Below are 8666 nucleotides of genomic sequence, written 5' to 3'. Positions count from 1 at the left end.
CAGTGCTCATGTTTATTCAATGAAGTCAAACGCCACAAATAAATCAATGTATGGGAAACACTGGTAATGTATATCGAAATATCGGAAATGTGTTTAAAAATCATATCACCGTTATTGAAAAAATCGCGATACGTATTGATATTGAATTATTGTCCAGCCCTAGCTCACATCATCTCATTTTGAGTAAAAATTGAAAAATAATACTAAAGTAATTTGTAATGAAGTAACTTGAGTAGTTTTTCAGCAAACTACTTTTTTACTCTTACTTGAGTAATATTATTTTTCAGTACTTTTACTTGTACTCAAGTAAATTATTCCTAAAGTAGCAATACTTTTACTTAAGTACAATTTCTTAGTACTCTTTCCACCACTGGTGTCTACCCTACAAAAGGAATCGCTTGAATGCATTTTTCATTACCTCTGGAAATGGTTGAAAGTGGACAAGCTCAAAATGATTTACCGGTACATTCCATTTAGACCTGTATTAAATGTCGTCAACTTGTGATCGGATGAATGAAAACACATCTTAATACCAGGTGTAAACAGGGCCACTGATGTTCTCTGAATCTATATAAAGGCTCACCTTGTGCATCTCAGACTCGATCTGCTGGTGGAGGCTTTGGTAACTCTTCTTCACCTGCTGCTTGTCTTTGATCATCATTGTGAGGCGGTGGAGAGGCCCTGAGTTGAGCTCCTCAGCGTGGCACTTCATAATCTTGCTCAACTGCTCCGTCTGCTGAACCATGTGAGTCCACGACTGATAACAAAAACCACATACCAAGATACAAAAAGACAGGATAAGAAATGTGGGTGAGTGAGTGTGAGAAACAAACAAAGAGATAAACAGAGATTGATAAGGCGAGACAAAAACAGAGAGAGTTGCAGAATGACTCGTTCTGAACATATAGAAAACATAAAGCATCAGCTCCACCTGCCGACCCATAATGCAGCTATTGGCCATTACCTTGGAGACTGTACTGATGTAGTGGATCTGAGAGGAGTTGTCATGCTTGTCCACCTGCTGACTGATGTTGAGCAGGAGCGATGCATATTCCTTATCGCTCTTCACCCGCAGGGTCATGAAGCGCTTCACCGTCTCCAGCAGCTTCAGCTCCCAGTCCTGCAGCTTCACCAGACCCTCGTGGGAGTTGCGTAGGTCCTGGCCGAACCCCATCTTGCTTGCAAGGCACGCGCACTCTCTCTCGTTCAATGGAGTGTGCTGCTCAGGTCTGCATTGTTACTGCTGCCGAGATATGATATGGGTAGGGATAATGACTGGTTAGATGAAGTGCATGAACATATGTGCCAAGTTGTTTTCTTTAGTTGGTTTCATATGGTTTATCATTATCTATAAAAGTTTAAATGTAATGACTCATATGGCATGTAACCATGACAAAAAATAATGGTATATTTTTTTACATGATGACAGCATGTGAGTGTACATATCTGAACTTACATTTATTTCTTTTCTTTTTTTTACAAACATTATCAATTATTATTATATTATTATGTCACACCATATGACACTATACAACCTGAACTAACATGTTGCTATCATAAAAAGGTCAAATTATTTGATATTTTAAAAAACTAATTGACATTCTGCAGGGGTCTCTATGACATAATTTCCTGTTTTTATTCTGCATGTTAGTCACACCACATGACAGATTTTTAAACTAAATATAATTAATATAATATTTCTAAATAAATATATTTTAATCTAATAAATACATAGGCCTAAATAAATATAAAAATAAATCAATAAAATATTTTTTTTCTAAATAAATAAATAAACAAATGACTATGCCAAACAACTATAAGGTTTATAAACAAACTATAAGGTTTTCTTTTCAATTAATGTGTTAGTTCACCCAAAAATGAAAATTGTCATTAATTACTCACCTTCATGTCGTTCCAAACCCGTAAGACCTTCGTTCATCTTCGGAACACAAATTAAAATATTTTTGATGAAATCCGAGAGCTTTCTGACCCTCCATAGACAGCAAGGTTACTACCACGTTCAAGGCCCAAAGGCAGTAAGGACATCGTTAAAATCGTCCATGTGACATCAGTTATTCAACCATAATTTTATGAAGCTACGAGAATACTTTTTGTGCATAACGAAAAGAAAAATAACGACTTTATTCAACAATTCTTCTCTTCCGTGTCAATCTCCACTGCACATTCACGAGAGTACCATGACACATGCACTGTGCCTTGTTTACAAGCAGAGGAATGCACACGCATGTGTCATGGTACTCTCGTAAAGGGCGGCTGAGGCTGTCCCGGAAGAGAAGAAAACGTCATTTTGTTTTCTTTGCACACAAAAAGTATTCTCATAGCTTCATAAAATTAAGGTCGAACCACTGAAGTCACATGGGCGATTTTATCAATGTCCTTACTACCTTTCTGGGCCTTGAACGTGGCAGTTGCGTTGCTGTCTATGGAGGGTCAGAAAGCTCTCAGATTTCATAAAAAATATCTTAATTTGTGTTTGAAGATGAACGAAGGTCTTGCGGGTTTAGAACAACTTGAGGGTGAGTAATTAATGACAGACTTTTCATTTTTGAGTGAACTATGCCTTTAAGGCTTTTTTTCTTCTTATCTTCATCACGTATCACACTGTGTATGTATGAATATAAATGCAGGTATATATAAACTTCATAACATTACACTTAACAATTGTTGACATAGGCCTAGTGTCTGAAGCCTTTAATTTGCTTGCTTGATTTTACACTCTATAGAAGCAAGCAAACAAATGACAACAATAAATTTTATGTGATAAATATTATGTAATGTAGGGATGCACCGATATGAAAATTTTGGCCGATGCCGATAACCGATAATCCTTTATTTTTGAAAGCCGATAACCGATATGTTGGCCAATAAATCTATATCCAAATTTTTATATACTTTTTGAGAGCCTGATTACAAAAAAGGTCTCATCATTAAAAACCACATCCCGAACACTTCAACATAAGCAGCCTAGTTTGAACGGTGTATGTTTTAAAAATAATTTTACTCTCCCATTACCAAATTTAGTCATAAAAAAGTCTTACAAATAAAATAATGCATAAATAATGCAAACAAGTCATTGGACATCATTACACGTGTAAAGAATCAAAATGAATGATCAATAACAGAAAAATGAGCATTTATCGGCCGATACCGATATGGTGGCCGATATATCATGCACCCCTAATGTAATGGGTTGTTTCTTTCAATACAATCTATTTTTTTAAGAAATTTCTATTGCACATGATAGTCAACTACCATTACTTAATTCCCAGTAAAACTTTTTACCATACAACAAGTGGTTATCCAGAATGGAGAAATATCAGCAGACGACCCAAAATGGACAACTGACATGCCACACTCAAGAAGTGTCCATCCAAGCATGACACAAACGACACGATCTGTGTACAACTCAAAGCCCTGATCAGTTTTAAATAACCACGTAACACAAGCATCATAAAGCATTCTTACCTTGTTATCAACGCGTCTAAATGCTGCTAAATAACCTCGCCCAACCAGTGCGTGCAAGTGAAACAGAGGAATAATATGCCTTAAACCGGTGAACATTTATGCCGGGTTTCCTAATACAGGTTAATTGAAAGAGAATGCAGTTTATCAAGTGCAAATCAAGGGAAACCAGACTTCCTGTGTGACGACCGGCTGATACCCACATGATTTATGAACTCAAGCCTGTTAAGAAAACAGTCAGATCTAAAACAGTCAATGATTGCTGAACTGAAAGCAAGGACTGTAACACAACACTAAATTTTTACACCTCCAGTTCCTTTCTAAGCAACTAAAAAAAAAAAAAAGTATGAGAACAACTTCAGGTATTTGTGCCTTGAGGCTAATGTGTGACAACATGCCACGACTAAAATGACACTGAGACATAACAATACTAATATACAACTGCTACAGTTAAATCAAAATGCTTTTAATATCAGAAATGGTGACAGACTAGTTTACAGCCTGTAGTAAAGCAGAAGGTTGTTTAATTACTGAGATTAGTAATGTAGTTTAATACTTCACAAAGCTCTTAATAACCTTCTTATATGAGAGTACATGCCTTCTGCTCCCCTTCGTCCACAAAGCTCACATTTAGCTTATAGACCACCGATTACTTAAGAAGCTTACAGAAAGGCAGTTCTTTTGAGGATGTTTGCCACTAAAAGTGATTAAGGCTATTGTGTTGTATCGAAGAACTTGCAGAATTCAAACAACTGTTTTTATTAGTGGAGACATAGGCTACTTTTTAAGATATCTTTTTTTGTGAGGGTTTAAGGTAGTGCTCTGGCAATACATTATTAAAATGACATTATTGGCATAATAAAAAGTAAGCGAGTTAAAGGTCTATCTTGCATGGGATATTTTTATTCAGTTAACATACCAAAGTTCACAGCAATTATTTCGTTTGTTTAAAGTTAGTTAACTGGCAGACTACAAGAGGTGGGTAAGTTGTGTCTATTAGCCACAAGAAAAAACCAAAGCGGCCAGACAAATAGATTAAGCTGATGTCAATTAGACAGTAACAGCTATTGTTGGTTTCCTGTGAAAGTTACTGTTCAGACTAACACCGTCAAAAGTGACAGCTCTTGACAGATATATTATTAAGGAAGTTTGTTTAAAGGGTTAGTTCACCCAAAAATGAAAATTAGGCTGCGTTTTACTCACCCCCGAGGCATCCTAGGTGTATATGACTTTCTTCTTTCAGACGAATCCAGTCGGAGTTATATTAAAAATTGTCTTTGATCTTTCAAGCTCTATCATTTCAGTCAGCGGGTGTTGCAGTGCTTCAGTCCAAAAGACCTGAAATAAAAAGCTCCCTTCCATAAATTATAGTGCCTCACACGGCTCCGGGGGGTGAACAAAGGCCTTCTGTAGCGAATCGATGCGTTTTTGTAAGAAAAATATCCATATTCAAAACGCAATAATCACTTGAATCTAGCTTGCGCTCACTGTTGTACACAGAAGCAGCTCCGGGCGGATGACGTATGAGGTCGGCTTTGCGCATGCGCCGCTCAGAAGTGACGAATGCGGAAACGCAGCGGAGAGATCAAAACAAAACAACGGTCACTAATTAGAAGTACAAAACGAGGATTTGTAAAGAAGAATGTCGGAGGATTTCGATATAAGCCAAGAGGAGACTTGTTTTCCTTTGCTAAAGTAAGGAAACTTCGCTTCTTTTGCTCCTGTAAACAAACGTTGGTTTTCACGAGACTCACTGGCGCATGCGCAACGCTGAACTCATACGTCATGCTCCCGGAACTGCTTCTGTGTACAACTGCTGGCGCAAGCTAGATTAAAGTGATTATTACGTTTTGAATATGGATATTTTTCTTACAAAAACGCATCGATTCGCTACAGAAGACCTTTGTTCACCCCGCGGAGCTGTGTGAGGCACTTTTTATTATGGATGGATGCGCTTTATTTCACTTCTTTTGGACTGAAGCACTGCAACACCCACTGACTGCCATTAAACAGCTTGGAAGATCAAAGACCATTTTTAATATAACTCTGACTGGATTCGTCTGAAAGAAGAAAGTCATATACACCTAGGATGCCTCGGGGGTGAGCAAAACGCAGCCTAATTTTCATTTTTGGGTGAACTAACCCTTTAAATATAAATATGCTAAGAACGTTGACTCAAAATCATCTTTTATTCACTTAAAATTTTTGGATGTCAATAAATAGATATTACAAGCAAGTTTAATATCTTATTGATAGAAGGTGACGTGACTGATTTCTGACAGAAAAAAGTAACACTTTATAATAAGTTCCCAAACGTCAGTAAACATTAACAATGAATTGAATTTTTTAAATGATTGATTTAACTATCAACTATTTGCTGTCTTTGTTTAACAAAAAAGTATTTGACAGAACCATTAAATAAATAAAGCAAATGGTATATAAACAGTTTTACACTATTAGTCATAGAAAGGCAACCACTATAACACTTTCTCATATTCAGGGATTTGGACAGAAGAGTTCTGCGGTCACTGAAGACACATGAGCAATACTTTTTTAATTTATGATATCATAACTATGCTACATTATATCCAGTTGGCCGCTATGTCATATTCACTTCACTGTATAGACTGTTAGATACACTGTTGTACTGTATCTAAAATCAGTGTTACAAGGTCTTTATTTGAGAAAATGTGATTTCATTACATGAAGATGTTTTGACACTTGGTTCGATTGCTTGGTCCGAACACAAGTTGAATTCCAAACCTCCCTCAGTCTCTGCAGGTCTCGTTTCACATTGTAAATCATTTCACATTTTGAATAGGAGAAAGTAATAATGCATCTTTCAAGTGGTTTACCAATATGAATTGTTTTGATGGCCTATGCTGATATATTAGGGATATAAAGAGGTTATGTGTGATATTACAAGATTTTTTATATGTATTTTGCATAACATTTTCTAAATACATAATTCATAATGTAAAATTATACAGTTAAACTTAAACAGATTACATAACAGATTTATACTTGATATAGAAGCCTTTTGTTGCACTATAGTATTTTTCTCAAATAAAGAAATTGTAAAAAGCATGAATAGAAAGGAAGTGAACACTAACCAACAGTGCAGTCAGTAATTTGTTACTTTGGGAAGCAATAATTTCAATGATAGCTCAAAAGCAAAAGCCTGAGCCATCTTTGAAAACACATCAAGAGCTGTAAAATAACCAGTGTGCTGTATAATCCTCTCTCCATTAATGCACATCAGTGGGAGTTTAGCTCAACAAAGATTTGCTGTGTGCTACAGAACAGCTCTGTGGGGGCACAGCTGCTTGAATAGCACTTCTGAGCACACCAGCGGAGGAATGTGTGTCCTCTACATGAGCGTCTCAAGAACGGGACACCAAACACAACATGTAAACAAAGTCAGCTGCTTGTGACCACAATCGCTTTATGTTAACATAATGGTGGATCAAAGACTTACGGTGTGTTCTTCAATTGTAATCCAGGTAAATACATTCTGGATGATTCTTACCACTTGTTTTATGACAAAAAATAAAAATACTCGCTGAGTTTCAGCCCAGTGGTTGTGACAGCTTTCCCACAGGAAATGAACCGCATGTTACTCTAAGTCCAAAACACTGTTCAAATCCAAAACGATAGCATAGACTCCCAGTTGTCAATGGTACAAATAGACCACAACAGACTGGGCATCAGTAAAATTATTGTGATTTACTCTAGTAAAACACATGCATATATGTTCTAGGCATATAGTGGCCACAAAATGTATTTGCATACTTGGATTGTTGCATACAAAACTGGAAGTCACTACATTATAACAAAATATGAAAACAAGGGGCAATTTTTAAATAAAGCCAGCACAAGCACACTTAACAATAAAGTTTAGATGATATACAAATTGTATTTAACATCATCTTGTTTTCAAACGTTGATGTCCATCATTGAGTACTATAACTTACATCAAAGCATCTCTGATGCCAAAACTGAACCACAGTAATGCTTGATAAGGGTAATGTTAAGAGTTTATGATTATCATATAAAAGAGCAAACTGACGATTTCCCCCCAACACAATTCAATGGAATTACCAATTTCCTTACATACAAACAGCCCTTCTCCGCATTCCTCCTCAATGCACAGCATGACACAATCTGACAGAATAACATTACATACTCACATTATGCGATTGGTTGAGCTGCTCAAGGTGAGTAAACCGCAATTTAGCTGGTTATCTGCAGTCTGTTTATACCGCTGTTGTCAAAAGTTTAAAAGGAGTGACGGGCGACTGTTTTTTGTTTTCAGATATATAACACAACCTCACACATCCATAACCGCCATAAATAACATTTAAGGACAGATGACAGACTGCAGAACATCTTTTATAGGCTTACTGAACATGTTCATTGGCTTTCCTGTGCTGGTGGGACGTTAGCCGCTGCTAGCGCTGCCCTGCTAATGCTGCCTGGCCTTTTCCTTTGGAAAAACAGCAAAACAATTGAATACAAACGCGCAAAACCGAGCCTCGCGCCACACCAAACACCGCCTGCGCGCCAACAAAATTGCATATGTGATAGATTAGTAAACTGACTTACTGTAAAGTGTATTGTGGTATTTGTCCGTGTTTCCTGATTCCTCGGTATTCCTCTTTTCTTTGACTGGGGTTGGAGGAGTTGAGTTGGGACTCGGGAGGGGTTTCCGCTCTGCTCCAGCGCTGCCACAGGCTTATGAGGCTCAACACACGACCCTCGAGCCTCTGTGTGTGTGTGGTGTTTTGGGGGGGTCGGGGATCAGTACTGTATACCTAACGTTACCTTAAATTTCATTATTTTTAAGTAGAAGATAGAGAGGTGTTCATTTTATTGTCATTGACACGAGGGCTGCTGCAGAACCGCTCTTTTCTAAAATGCAAATCAAGTCAAGTCAAGTCTGCTTTATTGGCAATTCTTCCACATGTACAGTACATACACACAGAGAATTGAAATTGCGTTACTCTCAGACCCTTGGTGCATACAGATAACATTAACAGTAGAACATAAATACAGATAAAATATAAAATACAACTATACAAATAAGGTAAAATGTAAAAATATATCTATAAAGCAGCACATGGCAGATAGAGTGCAACCCAGTGAAGTAGACAACAGTGCAGATATAATGATTTGTAGTGCAA

The 8666-nt window shown here is 37.1% G+C and overlaps 1 protein-coding gene across 4 annotated transcripts in view; it reads right to left on the bottom strand.

Moving 5' to 3' along the window:
- Positions 1 to 8364, bottom strand: part of LOC107564044 (tyrosine-protein kinase Fer-like) — a 43169-nt gene extending 34805 nt beyond the window's left edge. The window contains exons 1-4 of one of the 4 annotated variants that reach the window (XM_016249038.1): positions 8089 to 8364; positions 7888 to 7969; positions 965 to 1243; positions 584 to 757 (exon numbers count right to left, since the gene is read on the bottom strand). In XM_016249038.1, coding sequence (XP_016104524.1) covers positions 584 to 757; positions 965 to 1174 — 384 coding nt within the window. In that variant the 5' untranslated portion in view covers positions 1175 to 1243; positions 7888 to 7969; positions 8089 to 8364. The other 3 variants (XM_016249039.1, XM_016249036.1, XM_016249037.1) reach the window with 3 other exon arrangements.
- Positions 8365 to 8666: the final 302 nt, after the last annotated feature.

Source organism: Sinocyclocheilus grahami, unplaced genomic scaffold (genome assembly GCF_001515645.1).
Source record: "Sinocyclocheilus grahami isolate Dianchi unplaced genomic scaffold, SAMN03320097.WGS_v1.1 scaffold904.1, whole genome shotgun sequence".
Classification (NCBI taxonomy): domain Eukaryota; kingdom Metazoa; phylum Chordata; class Actinopteri; order Cypriniformes; family Cyprinidae; genus Sinocyclocheilus; species Sinocyclocheilus grahami.
This window is presented reverse-complemented; position numbering and strand designations above follow the sequence as displayed.